Source organism: Thalia democratica, chromosome 8 (assembly GCF_965202585.1).
Source record: "Thalia democratica chromosome 8, ktThaDemo2.hap1.1, whole genome shotgun sequence".
NCBI lineage: Eukaryota > Metazoa > Chordata > Thaliacea > Salpida > Salpidae > Thalia > Thalia democratica.
In genome coordinates, this window is record NC_139172.1 from 13,649,950 (window position 1) to 13,677,935 (window position 27,986).

General features: G+C 25.0%; 1 protein-coding gene across 3 annotated transcripts; it reads right to left on the reverse strand.

Moving 5' to 3' along the window:
* On the reverse strand, positions 1 to 27,557 carry LOC145842006 (RNA-binding protein 26-like). Of its 3 annotated transcripts, none has more exons than XM_082949348.1 (24): positions 27,479 to 27,557; positions 24,873 to 24,947; positions 23,329 to 23,447; positions 22,911 to 23,002; positions 21,775 to 21,929; positions 21,124 to 21,165; positions 20,640 to 20,708; positions 14,672 to 14,716; positions 13,419 to 13,507; positions 12,797 to 12,978; positions 12,015 to 12,096; positions 11,789 to 11,860; positions 11,000 to 11,193; positions 9,050 to 9,229; positions 6,981 to 7,028; positions 5,522 to 5,632; positions 5,274 to 5,396; positions 4,127 to 4,192; positions 2,956 to 3,075; positions 2,153 to 2,326; positions 1,660 to 1,746; positions 1,415 to 1,495; positions 961 to 1,134; positions 1 to 496 (listed from the first exon to the last, which is right to left on the reverse strand). In XM_082949348.1, the coding sequence occupies exons 2-24, from the start codon at positions 24,935 to 24,937 to the stop codon at positions 401 to 403; spliced, it is 2,466 nt and encodes an 821-aa protein (XP_082805474.1). In that variant the 5' UTR covers positions 24,938 to 24,947; positions 27,479 to 27,557; the 3' UTR covers positions 1 to 400. The 3 variants fall into 3 exon arrangements, with proteins under 3 accessions (XP_082805474.1, XP_082805475.1, XP_082805473.1); XM_082949349.1 differs by having other exon boundaries at positions 5,522 to 5,629; positions 11,789 to 11,863; XM_082949347.1 differs by having other exon boundaries at positions 11,789 to 11,863.
* Between the last annotated feature and the right edge of the window lie 429 nt (positions 27,558 to 27,986).

Sequence of the window (27,986 nt, forward strand, 5' to 3'; positions counted from 1 at the left end):
AATGTATTTAGGAAAAACTTAATAAGTTAATAAAATGCCAAAACTTATGACATTATATTAACTTTTGTATGTAAAAATTCATCAATAAAACACACGCAAATTAAAAACTAAACAAACCATTAAAATTTATTTCCTTCTGTCATATTAGAAAGTTAAAGTTGTTGAATAAACTTAGTTGTTAAAAAAAGCTAATTATATTAGACAGCAAGTCTCATAGCAAACTGCAGAGCTTTATATAGTAATTAAATATGTGGACATAAAAAAGTTTAAAGTAAACAAACTTGTAATAAAATTATTTTCAGTATCACGAAAATAAATAATTTTAACTAAAAGAGATCACTTATAGTCTAATTTCTAAATAATTTTATTTGTGTTAGATCAACAGATCTACGGAAACTGTTCAAATATAATCGTCGTTATTGAGCTCATCCTCAATATCATAGAAATTTTCGTTGTAGTCAACTTCTCCATAGTCTTCTGCTTCATCTAATTCGACCTACATTTATTTACATGCATATTAAAAAATATTTAAATATTACATTCAAAAGAGCAATAAAAATTGTCACTATAATATGTTTATTTTTATATAATCTTATTGATAAAAATATTTTAAATCAGGGCATTCCAAACTCTTTTTAAAAAACGCCCTCTTTCAAAAATAAAAAAATAATTGCATCTATTTTTAGATATCCCCCATTTAATACACATTTACGTTTTCACCGCCTTACTAATTTACGCCCCCTGGCAGCCTAAATCACCTTTAAAGGGGCAATATTGCCCATTCTGGGAAACCCTATCTCAAGTGCACATTAATTTAATAAAATATATTCAAAAATTAGCAAAAAAATAATGACTGTAAAATACAAATAAAGTATTATATGTTACATTTAAAATACTGGTTTATTTTTTGCACCAAAGTTTTTTTATCATCAAAAATCATATTCATTAATAAAAAATTACCGAATAATCAGTATCTGGATCAGAAACTACAGGGTTTTCAGATAGCTCTTTTATAATTTGGGCTTCTTCCTGAGTTTCACTTTGTACCGACTCTTGAGGAGTCAAAACTTGTTCAACTGATTTTTCTGTTTTCACTTGTATTTGATTCGGGCTAACTTTTTCAACAGCCTCTTCCTATAGTGTTAAACACATTAATTAAAATAGTTATAAGAAAAATAAAGACGTATAACAAAATTAGTTGGTAAGATTGCTAGAAGAAAGAATAATTCTAAATTATATATTTTGAGTAAAGTTTGGTTATTATTGTCTGCCTTTAAAATATTATATTACTAAAAAAATCAATTAGTTATTAAAGGAATTTATAACTGGCTTAGTGATAATGAATTCTACTTTTAATATTTTAGATATAAGACAATAATCATACTATTAACTTGGTTTAAAATTAAATACAAACCTTTATGCTGTCTTTACATTTTTTAACTTCCCAATCGACTTGCAACAGCTTTTTATTTACTACCAGTTGATCAACTAAAACCTGTTTAGTTTAAATCTTAATTTACGTAAAATTACTATTTTCTAAAATCATATTATCGTTAGGAAGAAGTAAAATTTTATAATAAACTACAACTTCATATTTATTCAGAAAACTTTTGAACCATACAAAAATTCAGTTAAAATGTCGTATTTTGAATTTCGAACCTGTAATGCAGTACTTCGGAATTTAAACTTGACAATATAGCAGAGTTCTTTTTCTTTAAAGTCAACTAAGTCAAGTTCTCCAAACTCCTAAATCAAAATATTGTTTTAAAAGTCAATTGAAAGTTTATAAAAAAAGTAACAGTTGATATAAACTTTTAAAAGTTTAATTAAGTTCAAACTCAAGCTTGAGTAAAATCAAGTAGATTAGCTAGCAGAAAAAAACTCTAAATTGTTAAGAAAGCTATATTTTAGTCAGATTTTAAACTTATTTTAGCCGTACCTAAAAAATAATTTTCTAAATATTCTTGAAGGTTCAATTAATATGATTAAAATTGTAAAAAAAAAAAATTAATAAATATATTTATCAAAAGAAATATTTCACAATAACTTAAAATTATTAGAATTTGAAATTTCATAATTTGAGTTGTCGTGTAAATGCTCGTAAGTTAGGCTTGGTGAGGAATCACGCATATCTAGTAGGTAAAAAACTGACTGCTAATGCTGCTAATACATCATCCTTTTCCTCTAAATTAAATCCGGTCACTTTCAAGTTTGATGGTCTCCTGTCCAAACAATGTCCACTTTTGTGGAATTTTGACATTCGTCCCATCATTTTTGCGCCTCGGCTCCTAACAGCATGACTACGATGATATGGTACCTGTGTTGGCTGAAAAAATATAAATACTTAGAAGTATACTTTTTACACTAATCAACTGTGCATAGTTTTTAACAATTCAAAGCAACATGATTCGTGGCCGATGTTTTATATTGTTTATATATACTAGTTTTTTTATTATTTGAGTGCAAAAGCTTATCAGCTACCTAAGTCAAACCAAAATCATAACTACCTTTACAAGACTTTGATTTTTTAAATTAATTAATAATTAGAATAAAAATTAAACCACAATATAATTGTTATGATAGAAAACAATTACTTAAAAACAAACTAGAGTAATGACAAGAGTTATACTAATTAATTCAATAAATAAAAGTACTATGGTCAGAAAATAACGTTAAAATCATACAACACTGAACACTACAGTTTTTTTTTTGATAATTCTAGAAACTGACGAATACTTTAGAATTATGATGGTATTAAAAATTGGTTTTTAACATTTTTGATGATGTAAAAAAATTAGCTTATTAAAACTGAAAATATACCAGGCATGTACAACAGTCTTTATTTACAATATCAAAAACTTATTCAAACAAATTTGATTATAAATGAAAAATTAAAAGTTCGAAACTTCAGTTAGTAAAATTATAAAAATTTGTTACAAACAAAATGAAGCATACTTTTCTATTTTTATCTTGTTCAGTGAGACTTGATTCTTCTTTTGTAACTTTTCCAACCCCTGCAGCTTTCTTTAGCATTTGACGTAGCTCTAAAATGCTCTTTTCTAATGCAGCCAATTTCTGTAGGTTATTGTTAAAATAGAATTAATAGTATGAAATCAATCAATAAAAAAGATTATAGAATATATTTTTTTAGCATACAGGATTGTTTTATAAATTGTGTTAATCCTCAACAAAATTTCTAAATAGCTCAACCCCTTTTTAAAATATTTAATTTTCATTTTATCTTATAAAATTTAACAATTGACAGTCGTTATGAAAAACAACACAAATAAATGAATGCTAAATTTATGCTTTTCAAGGTTTTAATATACATTCATTTTATCAAAAAGTTATACTTTGATGTTTAAAAACCAAATCAAACCTTTGTACAGATACTTAAATACTTTATTAGCATTTAATATTTATTATAAGCAGTAAATATATAATCAAACAAAACATAATTTATATTGTTGAAGTTATATTACAACTTTTAAGAAAAATTAATAGAAATAGACTACAACCTCGTTTCTCTTTACAACGAAAACCATCAAGAATTATTTTACTCGTTTATTAAAAATAACTTAGAAAAAAAATATTTAGATTGAGTTGTCATAAAAGTTTAATAGCATTTTATATTCAGAAAACTTTAAATCAAAAACTTAATAAATAATAAAACAGTTTGTTTAAAAAAAGTATACCACATTTATAACTTTATTGACATATTAATAAATCAAAAGGTGAGAAAACTAATACAATTTCCGATATGTTATGCATTACATGTTTTAATTTGGTAATTACAGGATTGGACTAACAAAGGTAATTTATTTTCATGAGCTTAAAAACTAAAGAGAACTAATCTAGTTCTAATTAGCCTGAAATGTTCAACAGTTTTAATTGAGCTCAAGTGGTAAACCTGAAACTTTTTTTTTCAAAGAAAAAAATACATTCTTATTAAATATTAATCGTAGTTAAAAATCAACTTGAATTATGTCAAATAAAAAGCGACTAAGTGCATTGAAACTATTACTAAAGTTTTTATAACACTAGTTTTGCAAGGAACGTTGTTTTATTTTTTCAAGTTTTATTAGAACAGGCCGTAAAAACGTAAAAACAAATATGAACAACACACCTTTTCTATAACTGTCTTCTCTTCGCTAGTCATTTTTGGATTACTTTCAATAAGTTTCAACAGAGTCTGTTAGATTGTTTGTTATATCAAGTTCAAGCTTACGTTTGAAAAATAAAATTATTTGGAAAAAAAGTAAGTCTTCGTTTATTAAAATTTTTATTGTTACCTACACTGGTGTAAATTATTGTAATATGTACGTTAATTTATATAATTGATAGGGATTCTAAAAAGATATATTTCAAAATCAAATTTATCAAAACCAAAAAATTTTAATAACAAATCTAAGCAAGTCTAATAATTTTAGTTTTTAACTATATTGTTTTACATTTAAAAATTGCAACTTTACACATCATAGTTATGATTTACACATACTTATTCAAATAATAGTTTCAAACTAGATGAAAACTAAAACTTTTGAAGAGCTTTATATTTGAGCAATTGTTTACTATAATGCATTGTATTTTCTTTGTATGAGATATTCTAATTAAAAGGTTTCTTTAAATTATGTATCTACCCACAATTATAAAGCATAATAAAAGATAGTTTATATATATCTCTATGTATATATTAGCTGACTTTAATCTAATTTTTTAGATTAATGCAAAACACTACCAAAAAAAATTTCAGTCAAGGTTTTAAAGCTTTTCAATATTAATTTTTATTGAGGAAAATATACTTAAGAACAGTCTGATTTGCACAATTGCTGAGTCAGCATTTAAATAAAATCATTTATTTATGCACTTATCCCTAACCAACCTTACCTAAAATATTTAAAACTAGTTAATAATAAAGTTTTAATAAATAAAATAAATAATAACATGGAAAAAAAAAATTGCCGACTCAGCAAATATGCAAATCAGACTATCAAGTTTACTAGCCGTTATTAAATTTTGAAAAAATTAAAAGTATATGAAATAGCGTTACTTTCAATTATACATTTTAGAATAAAAACTATTTTGTTAGAAACAAACAGGTTTTTTGACCATATTACTACATTTAAAACCAGATCTAAAAGCTTTAAGATTTTTATAAATTTATTAAATCAAAAACATAAATAGTTGACTTTTTTTAACTTTATGTCTAAACTAGATTATATTAATTGAATACTCTTTAGTAAAATATCACATAAAAAAAACATAAAGTGTACCTTTTTCTGTGTAACTTGTTGATTAAGCAAATTTAAAGTCCTTTGTTTTATTTCCTGTTTTTTCTTCTGTAGCTTTTTTTCATTTTCTAACTTTTCGTTAACTCTTTTCTTTGCTTCTTCAACCTTAAAATTATATACAAAAGTAAGCAAAGTGTATTACAAAAGTTAGAAACTGACACTAGTTTTGTCTTTATACTGTACTTATTACATATAACTTTTATGAAAATAAAAAAAAAGATTGTTAGTACTTGTTTTTTAGCTAATTCTTGCATTTTTAGGAGCTTTTCTTTTTCTTCACTTGCTTTTTTCTTGGCTTCTTCAGCAGCAGCATCAATTTTACTTGTCTCCTCATCATTCTTCTGTTGTTTTTTATAAACTTTTATTTCTATCACATAAACTTAAAATACAATACACAAACTAAATTTAAATCTATAAAGATTTTTAAAAACAAGAAGTTTTCATAAAAAATTTAAACTTTGTAGTAGTTTTTACTTTTAGAATATATTTAAATAACTGTGAAAATATTTTGATAAATTAAAGTTAAGTCTTTAGCCTTAAAATTTCAGTTTAAATTGAGATTTAGTTTTTCAACAACTCATTAAAAACAATAGTAAAAAAATAACAAGGTAACAATTGGGTTTTTACAAATGAAAGCTTAGGGTAACGACTTTTCAAACTATATTATTAGTTTACTTTGTACATAATAATACTTGGATGCCGGACGTTTTTAAATTTGAATCACATAACTTTAGTTACATCATAAAATATAGTGTCTGTAATATAACATAAAAATGCTATTTTAGTAGAATCTTCTCTTGTATTAAAAGGACTTTACAGCAAAATAGCACCAAAACAAAACAAATAAAAGTAACATCATCCTAAAAAAAATCCTAAAATTTTAGAAGCTCTGAATAAAAACTTTAAACTAACTTATCTATAAAGAGCAAACTTTATAAATTTATACTAAAAACAAAAATAAATATAATAAAAATAAAATCTTAAAACTAAAAATTAGTTTCGCAGAATAAATGAAATTTAAAACCTAATTGTACTAAGTATTAAAAATTTGTTTAAATATAAAACCTAGGGCAAGCACATGAACTCATTCAAATTTTAAAACCAGGCTTTAGGTTATTTAATATTGAAAAAATTGAAAAAAATGCATTCCTTTTTTTATTTTCAGGATTTATAAATGATTAGCGAATTTCATGAGATGTAAAATTACTTAACATGATAGTTATAAAAGACGGTTACAACTAGAATACTACTTATAACTTTGTATTTTAATTTTATTAATCAATTAAAGATGAATGGGATGAAGCCTTTTTAGATTTAAATCGGACAGTTTTTGATAACTTGATAAATAAAAATTGGTTTAAAAACCAATAAATGGTTTTTATACGACTAGAATTTCATTCCTTGTTTAACATATCCAAGCTAAGATTTTAATATATTTCTCTATAAGTTTTCCACAAAATCGAAAATATTTTAATATACGATAAATCTGCTGAGTGTTTTTATTCTAAAGAATTGAGACAGTTATCTTCTATGGCTTTTCAACAAATTTTTATTATTTAAGTAAGACTTATTAAACATTGTCATTTAGCAATTCAAGAACTGATAGATAATCTATTTATTTAACCTAATTTTCATTATAAAAAGTTGAACTTTTTTATCAAAATTAATTTGTAAGAAAGAATTACTAACATTTGTATTGTTTTTAGAAATCACTCCAAGTCTATCCTTCACTGTAATCTGTAAAAATGTTTTAATTTATCAATATACTATACAACTTTCAATATATTATTATCAATAAAACATTATGGATTTTTATAATGAAATTCTTATATATTTTACCAAATAGAATAATAGAGTAATCCATTAGTAATTTTAATATATAGATAATAATATAAAACATAATTCAGAATGCACATAAACAAGCTAGAAATTTTAGCATCGTTACGTCATTAAGTTAATCAAAAAGTAGATTTAATTTATTTCAAAATTCAAAAAATTAGTTTATATGCTTTTTGAATTAAAAACTAAAACTTAAATATACAGCAAGAGAATTACATAAAAAATTAAAAACACTAGGACGTAATTTAGAGTTTTGTACAGGGCTATTTATGCAAAAAATTAACTTTGCTTTAAACTAACAACTTAAATCTGAAAAAACATCAAATAAATGACTATAAAATTTAAAATATGTTGAGTTTTAAGAGTAGTTTTTTGAGATGACGACAAGACAATTTAAACAATTGTAGATTTTTTACTAATATACACAATTTCTGCCTTTTATCTAGAAAGTCAGTTGTCAACAGTGGTGATTCCACGGTAAGATTTGAAGTTAGCATGCGTTTTTTAACATTTCAACTTTAAAGCCAGAAAAAATTAGCAAAACAGCTAAACCATCTTTACAACCCAACTCTTTCTAACCCGCCAAACTAGAAAAGTCCTACCAGCTCGCATAGTTCTGTACCCATAAAAAGTCCTTGTTAAAAAATTATCTCTTCTCTTCTTGCGCCACAGATTTTCTTGTTCAAAATACCGACTTTTTGGCGTTTTTTTTTTTTATTAGACTTAAGGGCATAGGGGAGTTAAAACTCTTTTTTGGTTTTTGATCTTATTTTATATAGTTTTTACTAAGCTACAAGATGCTTTTACAGATTTTAAAAATTCAAAATAATTTTTAAGATATAGCCGGTCAATGTCGGAGGCAAATAGGATCCTTATGGGAGGCGCAAACTAAAACGGCAAATAACTAGAAATCACTAAAAATATATCTCCTCCTACGTTTTTTGAGATAACTACCTCAAATTTTCAGGAAGTGTTCCTTGCAATGTTTAAAAAATTCTGTCGGAACAGTATTTAAAAAAACTAAAAAATAAAAACTTTATAACAAAAAAACTATAAAAAAACTGTTTTTTTTTTGTTTTTTTTTTTATATAAAATTGTTATCTTTTAATCTTTTTAAAATTCCTTCCGACAGAATTTTCTAAATATATCAAGGAACATTTCCTGAAAATTTGAGGTAGTTATCTCAAAAAACGTAGAAGAAGATAGAGTTTTAGTGAAATAGTTAATTTTTGCCGTTTTAGTTTCCGCCTCCCATAAGGAACCTATTGTTGCCTCCGACTTTGACCGGCTATATCTCAAAAATTGTTTTGAACTTTTTAAATTTGCAAAAAGCATTTTGTAGCTTAGTAAAAACTATATATGATAAGATCAAAAACCAAAAAAAGGTGTTTACCCCCCCCCCCTATGCCCTTAAGTCTTCATTAGGTACGCTAGTAAAATTACCAGCGAATTTAAGTAATTTGTAATTTTATTATAACTATTTGCTAATAGGAAGATAATAATCGACGACATCAAACTTAAAAAACTGTACTGTTTTTGATTACCAATCAACAAATTTAAGACTTGGTCTGTATTAGTCCATTGCACAAGTTCAGATTTTAAACGCACAGCTTTGTTGATATATTCATTTTTAACCTTACATATACGACAAACATCGGACTTTTTTAATTCTCTCATGTATTATTTTAACAATTAAGTTTTTAGCTTCTAGATTAGTATCATTTCGAAATCACAAAAAAAATTTCGATGTTCTACTTTAAAATAGTAAATTTCAATAAATGGTCTTTTAATCAATATTAAAATTACAATGCATTAATACATGTAGTGCTGTTTAATTTATTTTAGCATTTTTCAAAAAAAATTCTAATAGGATATATATCAATATATATTATAAGTTTAGTACAATTTTAAAAGCACACCTTGTCATCATCGGCATTACTGACATATTTCACTCCTTTTCCCTGTTTACTTTCATCGTACCACAAAACCCTGATGAATCGGTTGCCATGGACACTTGCAGGGGACGAATGCGCTGCTTTGGCACTGTTGTGATGCGCGAATTCGACAACACATTGGTCATTTCGCCCATTAAACCTCACCTGTGAACGCATAATTTATATATATTTTAAATTTCAAAATTAAAAAAACAACTTTATCGTTTAGCTTTTTATCATTCTTAAACATTTTGTTTTTTTAAGCTTGTAAATACATTTCTTATGCTTTAAAAAAGTATCACAATTTTTTATCACTTTAAAAGTAAAAACGTTTATATGTATAAAGTCTTTAAAACTATTGACTCGTGAACAAAGTTTCTACTCTTTAAGACATTAAAACCAACCTGAGTTGGCCAAAGTAAATAAAAAATCTGGATAAAAAATATTATTTATTAGCAATAAACTTTAAAAAAAACATTTTCAATTAAGCTAAAATACCTATCAAAAAGTGTCAAAATAATAACAAAAGGCCTGAACAAAAATACAGCTATTAAGAAAAATATTTGAAGGCATAAAAACTAGCCTAAGATTTACAAAAAAATAACCAAACTATTCTGATTAACAACACTGTTTGCAGTACAACTACCATCAATATGTAAGTTAACAAGTTCTACATCATTTATATTTTGTTATGGATTTTAAATAAATAAAAAACTGCAAAACCTTTGAAGATATTCATTTAAATTTGTTTTTCAGATTAGTTTTTAAGTAAAATGTATATGTTATTAGTAGTATGACTAATTTATTTCAAATTACTAATGTTTGATATTTTTCAAGCTGCTAAGTATTTTTGAATAAAAAAGTTTTATAAATAGCAGAACAGTGTAATTACTTCTTACAAGAAAAGAAACAAAAATATTTGAATATTTTTTTTTATATACCTTAATAACAAATCATGAAAACATTAACAATAAAAAAATTTAACAATTACTTTTATTTATTTTTATAAGACTAATTGAAAAGGACATATCAACAACTAAATGAAGTGATAAACGAAAATACAGATTTACAAATAAAATAATAATTTATTTAGAAACTAGATTTTAAAAGTTCAATATTTTGTACATAATTAATAATTTCCTACAAAAGTTCTTTCATATCGTACAGAATTGTACTGTGGAACAAATCAATTTTATCTATAAAAGGTAAGTATTTAACTAATTTAAGATTTTACAAGCAGTACCAATAAATTAACTAGCATCAGCAGTTGTGAAACACTAAAAAAAAGATTTTAAATACAAAATGTATTTAAAAAGTGTTATCTTACAACCAAATAAGCTTATATTGTTTAAAAATTCAATATGATATAATATATATGTCAGGGTGGCCACTGGTTTTTGGGAAATTCCTTCCAGGTTTTTGGGTCTATTTTTAGTTTAAAGTTAAGTTTAAGGTAAAAAACTGTGTTTTAAATAGTATAACAACATTAAAAAGATACTGTAAAGGTACTTTAAGTATGTTTTTTAATAAAAAAAACCTTGATGAAGACAAAAATTTTTTATCTTTATGATAGATTTTTCGTGTCAAATCAAAATTTTACTACTAAACATGTAAAAATTGTTTTAAATTCCTGGTTTTTTCATGTTTTTAAGTGATTTTTGTTCAAAATTTCATGTTTTACCAGAAAAATTCATGTTTAAATTAATCAAATTCCAGGTTTCTCCAGGATTCCTGGTTTAATGGCCACCCTGATATGTTAATCTTATTGTTAAAACTAAGAATCAGCTAAAGTAATAAAAGCACAAACTCAGACTAAAAAAAAAGTGTTTAATTTTATCAGACAAAATAGATATTATACACATTTGATGTAACAAAAAGAATAATAAAAAATGTTTATGCCATTATACAGTTTTAATTATTCAACACACAATATACCTGAATATTGTTGATGGAGCCGAACTTTTGAAAATGCTCGTTCATCTTCATTATATTATTTAAGCTGGAGGGAATTCTAGTGATTAGTAACACTTTGCGAGGTCCAGAAAATAGTTTCTTTTTAGGTAATTCCCCATCATCACCACTGAGCGCAAGTTCATTGACAAAGCGCCGTTTCAAGCCTGCCCCTAAACCTGACAATTTTTGGATAATTTTATAAACTATTTAATTTATCACAAACTAATAACAAGTTGTTGAAACAGAAACTTTAGCGCTTATAAGAATTGAAAAGTAATTTTTTAATACAAAGATAGATTATTAATTTACTAATAATGTTAGTTAAAAGTACTTATATAATAACTAACTCATTTTGTTTTCATGTTAATCAGTATATAATGCACTATTCTATAATATCATATAAAAAAACAAAAGGTCCAATTCAAAAAATATAAATATTTAGTTTTTATTTATCATTATCACTCAGTTACAAATTTTAAATCACAACTATAGCACATTTATAAAGTTAAAGAAAGTTCAACTTTTTTCAAAAAACTTAAATTATAAATAGAAAAAATATTTAAAAGTTCAGGTTCTTAATTTGCTTCAATGTTTATTTATAAGTACTTACAATATCGTGATTGCTAAAAACTAGAAAAAAGCAGCCAAGCTTAAAAACAAGGCATGTTTTAACATATAACAAGTAATAACACAACTTGGTTGTAAGTTAAAACTAAGCAAAAAAAATTCAAATAGCAAACTTTCATATTTAAATTATACATAAGCACGTACCAGTAACTACAGAGGCTTGTAATGAATTGTTTTTGTTACCCATCTCAGGTTGGTATGGTATTGGGGGCAAAACTACTAAAAAAATATCAATCATTTTAAAGTCTGTTACTTTTGTTAGAAAATTCTTAAAAAAAATCTAATCTAATAGAAAAGTATATTTTTTTTAAATAAGACAGTGAATTTGAAATACTATTAACTAAGATATTTATAAGCGTAACATATTTACCTGCTGATTTTTGTAGCATTGGTAACGGAGGTGGAGAAAAGTTGGGAAAAATTTGTGGCGGTGGAACGTTAAAAGTTGGTGGCTGTGATATGAAAACTATTTACAATACTTAAAAATTAATACTTTGTTTATTAATGCTATTTTACAGCACACTTAAATAACGATATACTTGTGAAAAGTATTATTAGATTCGACAACCTTCATAAAACCTACTTAATGCAGATTACTTTATTTAGCAAAAAAAAGGTAAAAACATATAAAGACGTCTAATATATCAGTGAAAAATATTTTTTTAATTTTAGTTAAAAACGATGCTATAAAATATCATAAACAAAGTTCTACAGCAAAACAACTTTTCAAAATGATCAATTTATCAAAAATTACAGCTGCTTTCCTTGAAAATTAATATTACTGTTTTTAAAGTTTTAATTTGGTTATTACGCACTTTAGCTGGTAAGTAGGTAAGCAAAAAACTTTCGTAGAATTGTGTAATTAAATTTATAGTTTCAATTCAAGTGCTCTGAAAATTAGTTTTGTAACAATTTTTTTTTAGTGTTTGCGTATTAATTTAATACTTAATAAAAATAAAAACATATGTGTATTACACTTTAACAACAAATATAAAAAAGATAGCATTCAGTAATAGCGTACAACAGTATACATTTTGCTCTTAGTAAAAAAAATTACTAAAATTTTAAAGACCTGAAAATAGAAAAAATGAAAAGTTACGTCATTTATACAACTATTCAGAACGTGAAGCATACTAATTTGCTTCAACTTACCCTTGCAATCAATGTAGGAGGGGGAATATGGATTGGCGGCAATACTGGCGTAGTGACAGGTTGCTTAGCAACTACGTTCGGACTCGTTCCCAAATCGATTGCGTCCTGATCGTCATCAACCGCCACGACATCATTACCGTGGTCAAATGGACACGAATCGCCTTTGACACAAAAACCCTTTTCTGAAAACATTACAGGTATTGTTAATTAGAATAGTTTTTAAAGTTGTACTTTTGTATTTTTCATAGCTACCAAAAAATTAGAGTCAACTAAACTTTAAAAAAAAACTGTTACTACTGTTAATTCATTAATTTTTTTTCTAATACTGTATGATAAAAAACAAACTCAACAAACATAAAGTTTGACATTAAAAACTATTGTTAAAAAATATGATTAAAGTTCTAACAACCATAACTAAACATATTTACTTGGTTTACATCTTAAAATTTTAAGTGTTGAAGCTAAAACCATACAAAAGTTTTTACTTTTAAACTTAAAGTTGTTGCTAAAATAGTTAAAGATTAACTTATCAAACGTAAGTCTAGATATACATTTAAACATAAGTATTTTAATTTATCAAAATAACTAAACTAAAATATTTTTAATTTTAAAAAACATAAACCTTCGAAATCGTAGCACTTTCCTACCTTCTTTTTACCATTTTTTTCACTTACTGACGAGTTTTCTTGACTAGTACTAGTTGATCTAGATCTAAAAATTAAGATAAAAGTAAATTAAAAATAAAGATGTTTAGCTTTGTGCAACAATAAGACTTATTTCAATGGTGTTCGTACTTTAAGTTATCGTTAAAACATTAACTAAATAACAACTTTTAGGAAAACACAAGGGACTTATCCAAATTTTGTACGTAAAAAATTACTAGTGATGGGTTAGAATCAAATAAGTTTGTTACAATTAAAACAAAGAAATAAACTAGACTAAAAATGTTTACAACATAGATATATAATCTAAAAAGAATTAAATTTAAGAATTTTGTTTGATATTTAAACAAATGCTTAACTAAAATAACGTCTATCTCACACAAACATAAAAATAAGTAGTTATTGAGTAGTCTTTTAGAGTAGAAGTTACAGTAACTATTTATGAGTTTTTTCATTTACTTATCTTACTATATACAAATATATAACTTTGTTAATCTATATTGCATGGTTTGCAAATATAATAGTTTACGAAGTGATTTTTCAGTAATTCAACTTTCTAACGCGAATTATATAGTAGTTCAGAAAGGCTTATTACTTTTGGAAACTGTAGTCATTAAATTATATAAAGTTATATTCTAGTGTATATTAAAAAATTATAAACTATCAATCAATAGTTAAGAGAAAATCATTTAATATTAGCTCAAATTATAAAAACCTATTAACAAAAGCTATATAAAAATTCACTGGGCGTGCATCACTGTAATAGGGTTTTAAATAAATAAAGTTATAAAATTGGCGAATATTCGATAAAATATTTTGCTAGTTCGTTTATTTTAAACCAAATCTAAATACTTAACTTAAACATAAAAAAAAAACTGTTGAAAAAGTATAATTCCAGATATCAAAAGGTATTGAAACTATTTATAAATACTTTTAAGATTATATAAGTATGTTAAAAATGGTAATTAAAGCTTTGTAAAACTTAACTTAAGAAACTTGTAATAAAACAAAACTAAACATAAACAATTAAAAGTTTTAAAATAACTAACATAAAAACAAACAAAATAAATTAAAAAAACCAATTACTAATTAAATTATTACCTATATAAGGATCGAAAGAGTTTACAAAGTTTTAAAAACTTGTTTGATTTAAATTACAGCAAAGGTATATGAAACAAAAAAAAAAGACTGTTAAAATTCGAAAACAATTTACCTTCTACGTGGAGGTGATTTTCTATTTGGAGACGAATGTCTATATCTGAAAATAATTTTAAAGAATAAAATCAAAAATATCTTTTATTCATTGTAATTTAAAGTACAAGGTTATTTCAAACGTATTCCTTACAGATTTGTCATAAAACACTGACAAAGTTTACTTCTTAATTATTACTTGAATTACATATGACACTTACTTAAGTAGCTAATAGAGCAACCCTTAACAAGACCAACTTTGTTCATAAAATCATATAAACTATTATTCTCAAACACTTTACTTAAAAATACGATTTATGTTAAATTTTAACATCGAATTTAGGTACTTTTACCAAGTATTATAATTTATAAATCATAAATTAGCTTTTATGGTACAGGTATCTCTAAATTATCATTTAACAACTTTTGTTTGGTTCTGTGTAACTCTGAACTACTAGACTTCAAAAACTTTTTTTTTTCATTTTAAGTTCATGTTAACTTTATTTTATATATGTGTACTAGGGTGCATCTGGTGCCTTACATTGGAGTAAAGTTCTGTAACTTTTTTTCAGCCTGGCAAATTATATAAACGAACAGCACAAAATATAGATTCTAGCTGTTAAAAATTTTGAACTAATTACAATATAAAGTTTTACTCTATCGGCAATATTGTTAAGGAAAAAAGGAGGTGAAAATATTTGTATTTCACAAGCTAGTTTTATATTCTACATTTTTATCAATCTTTAAGTTACTGTTTAAAGCTATTTTTAAATCAGCTTATTCCTTAAGATATGAACAATCAAAGTTGAAAATCTCAATAGTCTTTTTATGAAAGAAACAAATTAAAAAACCATAAATCACTTATTTAGTATATATTAATTTTTAGGTATACTATCAAAATCCACCCGCGTTCAAAATCCACCCGATCAAAATCCACCCGCGTTCAAAATCCACCCGATCAAAATCCACCCGAGTCAAAATCCACCCGATCAAAATCCACCCGAGTCAAAATCCACCCGATCAAAATCCACCCGAATCAAAATCAACCCGAGTCAAAATCCACCCGATCAAAATCAACCCGGTTCAAAATCCATCCGATCAAAATCCACCCGAGTTAAAATCCACCCGATTAAAATCCACCCGGTTCAAAATCCATCCGATCAAAATCAACCCGACTCTAAATCAACCCGTTTCAAAATCCACCCGATCAAAATCTACCCGATCAAAATCCACCCGGTTCAAAATCCACCCGATCAAAATCCACCCGGTTCAAAATCCACCCGATCAAAATCAACCCGACTCTAAATCCACCCGTTTCAAAATCCACCCGATCAAAATCCACCCGGTTTAAAATCCACCCGATCACAATCAACCCGAGTCAAAATCCACCCGATCAAAATCAACCCGACTCTAAATCCACCCGTTTCAAAATCCACCCGATCAAAATCCACCCGGTTTAAAATCCACCCGATCACAATCAACCCGAGTCAAAATCCACCCGATCAAAATCCACCCGAGTCAAAATCCACCTGATCAATATTCATCCGAGTTAAAATCAAACCGAGTCAAAATCCTACCGACACAAAATCAACCAAAGTCAAAATCCAACCGAATCGAAACAAGCACCTTGTTTATTAATTTCTTTTTAAATCAAGTATCATTTAAACAAATCTCACCACTCTAAAGTACCAATCTTAAACAAGTTTTATTTAAAAAACACTTATAAAATCTTGTATTTTTGTCCCTTATAAATTCACCTAAGAATATAAAAACTGTACTACAGATTGAACTTATTTTGTGAGGTTTTTTTGAGTTGTTATTTGGTATTTTTGCTTATTATAAGGAATTTTTGACAAAAATATTTTTGTTTTTTTGATTACTGAATATAATTTTGAATAGCTACAGCCGGCAAGCAGGTTTTAAAGGAACTGTTGTTTTTGATATAAGTATAACTATAAGAGCTAATAAAAGTTAAACAACGTCAGGATAAATAAATTAAAGTTTTACTAATACAAATATGACTATGTTAAAACTTTTAGAAAACTAAAGGATGTGCCAGAAAAAAAAATCTTGTATTATCTCAATCACAATTACACGACAATCAATTATAATTTACTGTTTCTAGGTATAAAATTTAATAATTTAGAACTTTTAAGTAATTTTTAAACAAATACGTCACACGATATAATTTTTATAAAAACTGAGTATTACAAGTGAAAGCTACCATGTATACTACAAATTAATCCATTTAATTTAGGGGTCAGCAAACTGCGGCCCTCGAAGTGTAAATATGTGGCCCTCGAGCATGTAAATTTGGTCCGCTAAACAAAACAAAATTGAAATTGAAATTTTCAAAAAAAAGAAAAAGAAATTATAATAGTTTGTTTTTAAGTTCCTGAATATCATTTAAAAACCTTGTAACTATTAGAAATCTTTGTTAAGAAAAGGTCACTAATTTACTTTAGATAGTTACCTTTACTGTATTGCCATTTAAAGATTTTTCAATATTAACTTTAAATTAAATATTTATTAATTTTCGGTTTTATTTGTTAGTCAAAATTTTCACGCTTTTAAAGTTAATTTGTCTACTAAACAATTTGTTATAACAATAGTTGTCTTTACCGTTTAAATTCATTATAACCAATATAAAATTTTGTTTAATTTTAATATTGTTTCATTTTTAATTAAATTACTTAAAATTTCTTAAGTTTTAACAAATGGACTTTTTTTATATGAAGATTATATTTAAAAAAAATAGTGGTAAATAATAACATTTCCATTTCTATGAATTAAAAAATATCAATTAACAATATAATATTGAACAGTAAATAATAATTTATCTTACTTAATTACAATTTCTATGCAATTTTATATTTATAAAAAAACATAAAACGTTTACAACTAATTAATTAAAAACATGCAGTTATAGCTTTTAACTTAAATTGTCGGAAATTATTTCAAGAAAATTTATCGCATGTAAATTAAAAGTTTTAGATTAGAAAATTTTAATTTAAAATTTAAACGTTAACCAAAAGAGATTAAATTTTATTAAACCACTCAATTAATCAGTTTCAAAACTGGCCTTAACCTATTAATAAAATTAATAATACGATTGTTTAAGTTGTTACAGTCTGGTACAAAAATTCATAAAAATAACTTATACTTGAATTTAAACTCTCTTGTTCTTTTTCAATGAACTTATGTAAAAATAGAACATTTTAATAATAAATTAAAAATGTTATAAGTTTTTTTTTCGTAATATTTGTTATAAATATAGTGTCATTTCTAAAAAACTCAACTTATTTGTTTATTACTACAATTCTAAAGTATATAATTTCCCTAGCTCAAGTCTAACTACTAACTTTTTTAGTTGCAATTTACAAGCTATTTAAGCAAACTCAATGAATTGTAGAGTCGATATTTGTTTTAAGTAAAGGACTTTAGAATTCTCAGAAAAATGCTTAGCTTTTCAATTTGTACTATTAGTTAAAAACTAGCAAATTAAATTGTTATCTAATTAAAAATAACTTATAACTTTAGTTACTTTAGACGAAACAATTTTTAGTTTTTTCAAAAATAGATGGTTTTTAAAAAAAACATTTAAAAAATTAAATTCAAATAACTTAAACACTTTGAAAAAAAGATAATAGCAGCTAAAATTATTGTATAAATTAAAAAAAATAACTAAAAAATATTTGTAACAAAAATTAGATAGAAAACAATAAAATTGTTTTGAAACAGTTATTGATTTCTTACATATTTCTCATTTATATTTTTAGTAAATTAGTTTTCGTATTTTTATATTAAAATTTATGTTCTGTTTTTAAAAATTACTAATAAAAGAAACGTCAATAAATTGTTTACAAAACGACAAATAAAAGCGCTCAAAATATTTGGTCTAAGTCCTCTTGCACGAACATACCTTAAAGTTATCGAGTCGCACACCAAAAATATCTTTTAAAGTCTTTTCCACGTCGAAAACAACAATGTTTAAAATATAATTAATAGGTGATAGTTTTTCCAAATTTAACAAAGGATTTTTATTTTATTATCACGTAGCAATTTTATATAATTCTTTATCTATATTTTATTTTTTATAAACACTGTTAGTTGAAATTTTTTATATAATAAAATATTGTATGTAATACTATTTTGAAATTTAAGTAAAGCACAAAACACAAAACTTTTTACATCAAAAAAAAAAGCTCAAAAATTTTAGATTAATATTTTAATTTTCTTTTTGTAACATTTTATTAACATTTTCATAAATTTACATTATTTGGTATTTGATTTTTGTAATTTTCTTTAGTTTAATAAATGTTATTAAAGATTCTTCTAATTTATAAACTTCTATAGTTTTGATATTTTAATTTACTATGAGTTATCCTTAGTAAATATTTTTATTTAATTATGATTGACTTTGGGAAATTAAATTAGAAAGAAGTTTAAATGGATTAAAACTGAGCGTAATTCTTTTTTTATTTTTTTTTAACTTCTTTTTTTAAAAGTAACACCAACACTACTAACATTAATAAATTATAAACATTTTAAATACTTGTAAAGCTACTATGAATATTTTTTTTAATGCTGTTTAATTATATTGTTTAACTTATTTTTTTAACTATTTTATTAAATAAATTAAAATTTCTTTCTTTATAAATACTTACTCTTTTTTATACCAATAGTTATTTAAACATATAACTTTATTCAATATTACAAAATTCTATTAGAAATTAATTCTTATTTCGAAAAAAAATGAACTCGAGTTGATTTTGATTGGGTGGATTTTGAACCGGGTTGATTTTGATTGGGTTGATTTTGATCTGGGTGGATTTTGAACTGGGTTGATTTTGATCGGGTGGATTTTGACTCGGATGGATTTCGATCGAGTGGATATTGAACCGGGTTGATTTTGATCGGGTGGATTTTGACTCGGGTGGATTTTGACTCGGGTGGATTTTGACTCGGGTGGATTTTGACTCGGGTGGATTTTGACTCGGGTTGATTTTGATCGGGTTGATTTTAATCGGGTGGATTTTGAACCGGGTTGATCTTGATCAGGTGGATTTTGAACCGGGTTGATTTTGAACGGGTGGATTTTGACTTGGGTGGATTTTGATCGGGTTGATTTTAATCGGGTGGATTTTGAACCGGGTTGATTTTGATCGGGTGGATTTTGACTCGGGAGGATTTTGACTCGGGTGGATTTTAATCGGGTGGATTTTGATCGGGTGGATTTTGATCGGATGGATTTTGAACCGGGTGGATTTTGACCCGGGTGGATTTTGATCGGGTGGATTTTGACTCGGGTGGATTTTGATCGGGTGGATTTTGATCGGGTGGATTTTGATCGGGTGGATTTTGATCGGGTGGATTTTGATCGGGTGGATTTTGATCGCGGGTGGATTTTGATTGCGGGTGGATTTTGAACGTGTCCCAATTTTTATGGCAAAAATTTAGAAAATTTACATACTTCTTTTCAACGTAAGAATCTTATAATAGCAACTGTTAGCCTGAAACTTTATACATTCTATTTACTTATGGTTCAAAATTATTAAAAAATAGTTATTGTTCTTTTACTAAATTTTCACAAAGGTAAAATAAACGTTTGTTTTATCTTAGGACTTAGATATCTCTATGAATTTAGATAAAAGTTACACAGCTTTATTTCTATGGACTCAGTATTCCAATTGTCTAAACTGAAGTTTTTCTGGTTTAAGATTTCGTAAAAACAAACATTTTATCAAACTAAGTTTATTTTTATTTCTAAACAGATATCAACAATAACTTGAATAGTAAATTATTTCTAACTTCTTTTATCATACTTACTAAAATATTTTTTATAGCTTTTTTTAGTAAATTTTAAATAGTAGTTTAAGTTAGTTATTAGTACAAATAAGAAATTAACATTAATCCAAACCATATATATTTTAGATATTTATCATCACTAATTGTTGTAGATATTTTTATTTTTCTTAGTAATGACTTACCGCCTGCGAGGGGAAACTCTTCTCCTGGGAGGCGAGTGAGATCTTGATCGTCTTCTGTAAAACCTTCTCCTAATTTGTTTTTTTTTTTTTTTAATAGTTTGTTTTTATCTTAAAAGTAAATTACCTTTCTAAAAGAACTCAAAACTGTTACGTTAAAACTGAGCTTTTAAAACTAGGAGATCTTTAATTCTGCTATTATACAATTAAGTAATAAATTTAAAATAAGAAAATTACTAATAAAACTAACGCTTGAATATAATCTAAAACTTTTTATACGTTACAAGTATTTAATTATTTTAAATTTTATTTTAAACACTAAAAGTTTGTTTTTTAACAGTGAAATTGCTTACTTTGCTTATTTTTTTAATTAAAAATTATAATTAATTAATGTTTTTTTATTAGAAAAAATAATAATTACACTTGTTCAAAATTGAGAGCGAAAAATCATAAAGATTATAATTAATTTAGGTATAGAAACACGTACCTGCAATCAGGACTTATCTTTCGGTATCCCAGTCTGCTACGGCTGAAAGTTTAAGAAGAATTGAAAACGAAATTAGTACAACCATTTATTTTCTACGTATAAAAGTTTATACTTTTATTAGACACATAAAAGACATTAAAAGTAGATATACATTAAAAACTATAATGAATTTTAAAGTAAAAAATAACTACGGTTTTTTTTTGTTTCAATTATGACTCTCAATTGGCTTGATTAACATATATAAAAACTTTCAACTAATATAATTAAGACAATGATTCTAAAAAAAATAAACTTAAAAAATATCTTTGAATTAGACTTAGTAGTGTTTTTCAACAACAGTTTATTTCCAGCTAATTCTTAGTAGTACAACATCAATTTTACTACCCATAGCTAACAAAATGTATACTGAACATAAAAGTTATATCATAAATGTATATAAAAGTTTAAAATGTTTGATTATTTATAAGAACACTGAAATAATTATAAGAAATTTTTTTCTTCAGATGATTGACATTTAACATCAAAATTACACAGTAAAATAATTGAATAAACAAGAAAGAAAAAGATTTTTATCAATGAAAACAGTTGTTTACAATAAGCAATTGTAGGTTAGAATTTAGTCTTAGGATATTAATCTTGGTTAAATCTAACACGTCTCTGGGGCTTTTGTGCCTTCTTGGCGACCTTGATCTTGTCCTTCTGGGTGATCTTGCATGTCTTTGTCTGGGAGAAGACGATGATCTCCTGTATTCACGATCCTTTCTCGTTTCACGACGCTCACTTTTGACTCTGCGCTCCATTGATTTCTTTAAAAAAGTTACAGTATATACTAATTCTATACAAGGTAATATCAATTAAGAACTAAGCCAAGAGTATTTTACACATACTCTATTTGATAAAAATTTGTAGAAAAGGACAAATCTTGATCAAATTTTAAATGTTGTTAAAGACTACTCATACAAATTTATGTTTAAGTTGTTAATTAAGAAAGGTAGCTGAATTATTTCATAATAAAACTGTTATAAGTCTTTTATTAACTTTTGCTATGAAAAATTATGTTGTTTTTGGAAGAGTTTGTTGAATTCAAAAATGTTTGTAAAACAGCATACATTAACTTTTCAACACTTTGACTAAGTAAAATAATAACTAAACTTATTGATAAAAATACTTTACATAAAATTAATAACTTATATTCAAGTTCAGACTTTATACAATGATTATTAATCTAGCTATTTGTTTATGGGTTAAACTTAAGTTGCTTGTAGAAAGGGGATTATTTAATCTAAAATACAATTAAGAGATGTTCTACAAAATTTTTATTTATAGGTATGAAATGATGCATAACAATATATTAAAATGATTCAAAACACCCAAATTTCAAATATTACTGCAAGTGGAAAAATTTAAAGATGAATCAATATAAGAAAATATCTAAAATATACTTTGTTTACTATTACATTCAGTAAATATTTTTCTTTTTTTTTTTGTTATGAGTTTCTGAGAAGAGCACTCTGACATTATTAAAATCACTAAACTATAAAATGCTCTGCCTAAAAAACTTGAGTCAGGCAATAAACAAACATTCACTGAATTTGGTATTTGCTCTTTTTTTAATAAAGCAAAGTATTTATCTGGTCAATAAAAGTAAAAAGGTATTTTGTATACTAGAAATATAAAAATATATTTACATTTTGTTACAAGTAGTTTTTAAATGGTTAAAAAGATACACATAACTACTAAAGTTTTATTATTTAAAATATGATTAGCACAAGTCTTTATTTACTTACTTCTTTTTCTACTTTAACTTCAGTCTTCACTTTAGGCAAGTAACTTTCGTTTCTCAAAGATTCAAACAAGAGGTTAACAAAATCATCAGTATCTAAAATTATTTAAATAACTTTTTTAACTACAAAATTCAAAATTGTACTAACTTTATAGCAAAGTATAAATACTGTTTATTTTATTAGCTGAATTATGCATTTGAATTTGAAATAAGTCAACAAACAAATTTTATTGTACCTTCAAAATTAGTTTTGTAAATGGTAAACTATCTAATTCATGTAGTAAACTTGTTTAAACAAAAGTTTAGGTAGTTTAATACACTTATTAAAATAAATTATTACAAATGTATTCTATCTTTAAGGGCTATGTACTTAAAGTTATAATAAGACAATGAGCTTACAACAAAAAAAATTAAAAACTTACTATTTTTTAGAAAAATTTCAAGCTGTTGGTAGCATAAAACTTTCAAGTCTTCTTGTTTTTTATCTTTTTTTACTAAAGCAATAACATATTTTGCCAAAGCAGTGGGCTCTGCATCACAACTGTTTTGAAATAACTAATTAAGAACTTATACTTTTATATTATTTAAAACCTACTATAATTAATTACACAAAATTAATAACTTTGTCAACAAATAACACTTTGTCAATAATTTGTTTTTAGCCGTATATGAAACATTTTAGAAAATTTTACCAAGCATAATATTGGCAATTTCAAAGTCTAAACCTTAGACTCAAAAGCAGCTCAACAGACTTTTAAAATTTACGGCTTAACATAATATGAAAAAAATTTTGCTGACCTGATTTGTTAGAAATAGTTTTGTTCTTTTAATTCAAAAAATTTATATTAATAAAAAAAACTTTAAATTCAACTTTGTACAAAAACAATCATGAAACAAGCTTTGAAAATCAAGTTGATAGTAAATTTGTATATTTTTATGATAAATGACTTAAATTTGGTTGTTTTTAAAACTTTGTTTTCAAACCATAAAGGGGTTCATTTTGTTTGTACAAATTGATCTTATTTCATAAAAAAATCATCGAATTACTATTAGACATTTTTACCAGGAAAAAAATTCAATGTACTTTAAATATAAGGTATCAAAAATAGGTTAAATTAATAGGTTTTTTAAAGTCTTCTTTAAGCTTTTACAGTTTTTTCTTAACATTTTTTAAACTTTGTATACAAACTTTAATGACTACTCAAACTGATTATTTGTGAATTTTTGCGCTGAAAACTTTAATTTTTAGAAATTTTTTTAATACTTTTAAACTATTTAGAGAGTTTTTCCTAAAAAATTGGAATCTCTAAGCAAGAGGTTGGCAAACTGCGGCCCCAGGCCGCATTTAAAATTTAGTTTCAACTAGCTTGATATAATTTTGTTTCCAAAAAAATATTTTTTTAATTTTGTGTTATCTTTAAACCATCATCTATTGCCTAGTTTTTAGTAAAATCCTTTTTGACCTGCCTACCACTACTCTAGAATAAAAAAAAGAATTCAATATTTAGTTAACTTCTTGGAAAATAGACAATAAAAAAATTGGAGCTAAGACAAAAACTTTTAAGAAAATTGAATTATATTAAAAGTTAATTATTTTTTTTATAATGTACAAAAACACTTATAAACAATACTTTAAACTTTTTAAAGCCAATACTATTTTTTGTAAAATATATCTTAATATTCCTTTGATTTAAAAAAAAAATCAATTAATTTTTGATATGAACAACCAGAGGTTGGCAAACTGCAGCACACAAACGTGCAAATTTAGCCCACAAAAAAATTTTAAAAACTAACACTACATATTCCTGGATCTAGAAATTTTGGTATCTTATTAATAACAGTAAAAACTAAAACTAAACTCGGGTCCTTAGTATAACCAACTCAATTTGATATACTATAACTAACCAGTAAGCATACAATATTCCTTAAATTATTTGTATCTAAAATAAAACTAAAACAAACTTACATAGGTGATAGCTTTTTTATGAGCCATACTCGTAAAAGTTCCAAGTTTTCAGTAGAAATAATCATGATATCATAGCTAAATATAAATTTGAAAATTAATAAAAACACTTAATTCAAATTATTTTAAAGATAAAATTATTTCTAGGTTTAATTTTTTATGAATACTTATATTTATATTTAAATAAGAGTCTAAAAAAATTATTTATCTTATTTTATTACACTAACATTTAAAAAGAAGTCATATACAACTTAAGTTTTTAAAAACAACATAATATCATATCAAAGGTTTTTTAAATTATTATATGAATAAATTCTCCATTTCATTTATTTAATACTCATAAAAAAAAAACTAACTAAAAGTTAACGAAATTGTTCAAAAGTTTTCAAGTGTTTTTTAGTTATGAATAAATAAAAATTAGCACAAAGACAAAATTTGTAATGCTCTAATTCAAAATTTTAATTTTGACTAAAAACTAGACTGCTAAGATTAAGGCCATAGAGAGGTTCAATGTTTTTTTTACCATTTGATCTTATTTTATAGAGTTTTTTTTAAGCTTCAAGATGCTTTTTATTGTTTTAAAAAATTCAAATTATTTTTTGAGATATGACCAGTCAAAGTCGGGCCACATAATAGGTTCTCTATGGGAAGGGAAAACTAAAACAGCAAAAAAAGACTATTTCATTTAAAATCTATCTCCTCCTACATTTTTAAAGCTCTTACATTTTTCAAGCAATCTTCTTCAAACTTTCACAGTCTAATCTTTATACAATAACAAAAAATATTACTTAAGAATTAAAAAAGAAAAATTTTTTTAAACACTTCTTTAATTTGTGTCATAAGTTTTTTTTTTTATTTCATAAGTAACTATTTTTTTACTTATAATATAAGGAACATTTCCTGAAAATTTGAAGAAGATTGCTTGAAAAATGAAGGAGATGGATTTTTAGTGAATTTTAAAATTTTCAAGAAAATTGACCTCAAAAAACTTGCGGTCCATACATTTGTATCTGAAACTTTTTACAAAAAAATAAAATATCTCAAAAGTTAAATGATATTTTTGAATTCTATAAAAACTGGCTTGTATTTTGTATTTAAAGCTTTCATATAAAGGCTAAAAGTTATTTTTTGTAAAAAAAAAGTGTTGGACCCCCCACTATGGCCTTAAGGGCATAGGGGGGTTAACACTTTTTTTGAAATTTGAATTTTATTTTATATAGTTTTTACTAAGCTACAAGATGCTTTTTACAGATTTTAAAATTTGTAAATAATTTTTGATATAGCAGGTCAAAGTTGGAGGCAACAATAGGCTCCTTATGGGAGGCGCAAACTAAAACAACAAAAATACATTATTTCACTAAAAATCTATCTTCTCCTACGTTTTTTGAGATAACTACCTCAAACTTTCAGGATATGTTTCTTGCAATATTTAGAAAATTCTGTCAAAACAATTTTTTTTTATTTGTAATTTTATAACAATTTTTTTTTTTTTTTATTCAATTTTTAATTTCTTATTTTTTTCAAATTTTGTTCTGACAGAATTTTCTAAATATTGCAAGGAACATTTCCTGAAATTTTGAGGTAGTTATCTCAAAAAACGTAGGAGAAGATAGATTTATAGTGAAATAATCTATTTTTGTTGTTTTAGTTTGCGCCTCCATAAGGAACCTATTGATGCCTCCGACTTTGACCTGCTATATCTCAAAAATTATTTTGAACTTTTAAAATCTGTAAAATGCATCTTGTAGCTTAGTAAAAACTATATAAAATAAGATCAAATTTAAAAAAGTGTTTTACCATAACACTGTTGCATAATAGAGATATAAAACACTCTCTCAAGTTTTTCTGTGATAGTTTAATACCTACTTCACTACTTTTTGTCAGAACCTAACAGTAGAATAAATTTAAAATTATGAACAGTTTTTAAATAAAAACTCAAAAAGTTAAAACTAACAAAGTAATTAGCGAATTAAATAATCAGTGTAAAGTAATAAACAATCAAACTCAAAAACTACATAGGGAAAAAAATTGATAATTTAACTAAATAAAGACAATTTGTAATTGATTTCCTTTTGTTTGCACAATTCTGGTTTCTCTAAAAATATGGAGATAGTCTCTAAATTCACAAGATCAAATACACTATTGCAATGATGGATTATTCTAAATCTGGATATGTCATATTTCCTAGCACAATCTCTATTATTTATTAGATGTTCTGCAACTGAAGATCTTGTTGCTGCGTTTTTGTTGTCTTTTTAATTTTCAGGTTCTTTTTCAATGAATTTCAACACACAAGATGTTCATTATCTTGGTTTTTTAGTGCCTCAAAGTCTGACCAATATAGCTCTTTTTAAAAGAGCAATTAAACTTGTACACTATACAACTTTTGTCTTGGTCTGGTATTGGATCCTTCAACTACACTTTTATAAATAAAGGTTTTGAACGAAATATAACTCCTGCACACACTTAATAGTAAGATGTTTTTGTTAAATCTTTTACTTTGCTCTCAATTACACATGATTTTTCTCCAAAATAAGGTAGAAAATTGCTGGGAACTTCTTTGGTCCGCGTATCTTAGGTTAACAGAATACAAATTAATTTAAAATTACCTTAAACCTTTCCTTCCAGCACAGTATATTTTTCTATATTGGATTTCTTTTTCTTAATCGTAATTAATTATTTTGGAAGTTGTACTTCTAAAATTATAAAAGAAATACTTTTGCAATACTTTTGCTTAAAAATATACAACTAGTTTCAATAAGTTATTTTCAAGCAGATATTAGAATTATGAACAGAACATTTTTAGATTAGTATAAAAAAGTGAAAACATATAATATAGTGACGTAAGATTCATCTTTAATTTTAAGTAAGAAACAATAACTTTTATAGCACTTGTATTAGTTTTCTTGAGAAAAAGTAACTTTTTTACGTACTAATTGAAATTTTAAAAGTAAGGTTTAAAAAAAAAGGAGAACTCAAATTATTTTGGAAAAATTAAGGCACAAAATTTTAATATACAAAAATTAGTTTAAGTATACAAAAAAAATTAAAAGTTTTTTTTAGTTTAATTGCTTATCTGTAAAAAGGTAGTATTGTTTTGTTAATATTAATTTTCGC

What these genes read in the sequence shown, in the direction of transcription:
- LOC145842006 (XM_082949347.1), bottom strand. Translation starts at nt 24,937, where the DNA reads ATGATTATTTCTACTGAAAACTTGGAACTTTTACGAGTATGGCTCATA. An exon ending in GTAATGCCGATGATGACAAG is followed by an intron (nt 7,029 to 9,049) that starts GTGTGCTTTTAA and finishes ACATTTTTACAG; the next exon opens with ATTACAGTGAAGGATAGACT. An exon ending in TTTCTAAAAACAATACAAAT is followed by an intron (nt 5,633 to 6,980) that starts GTTAGTAATTCT and finishes AAAAAACAACAG; the next exon opens with AAGAATGATGAGGAGACAAG.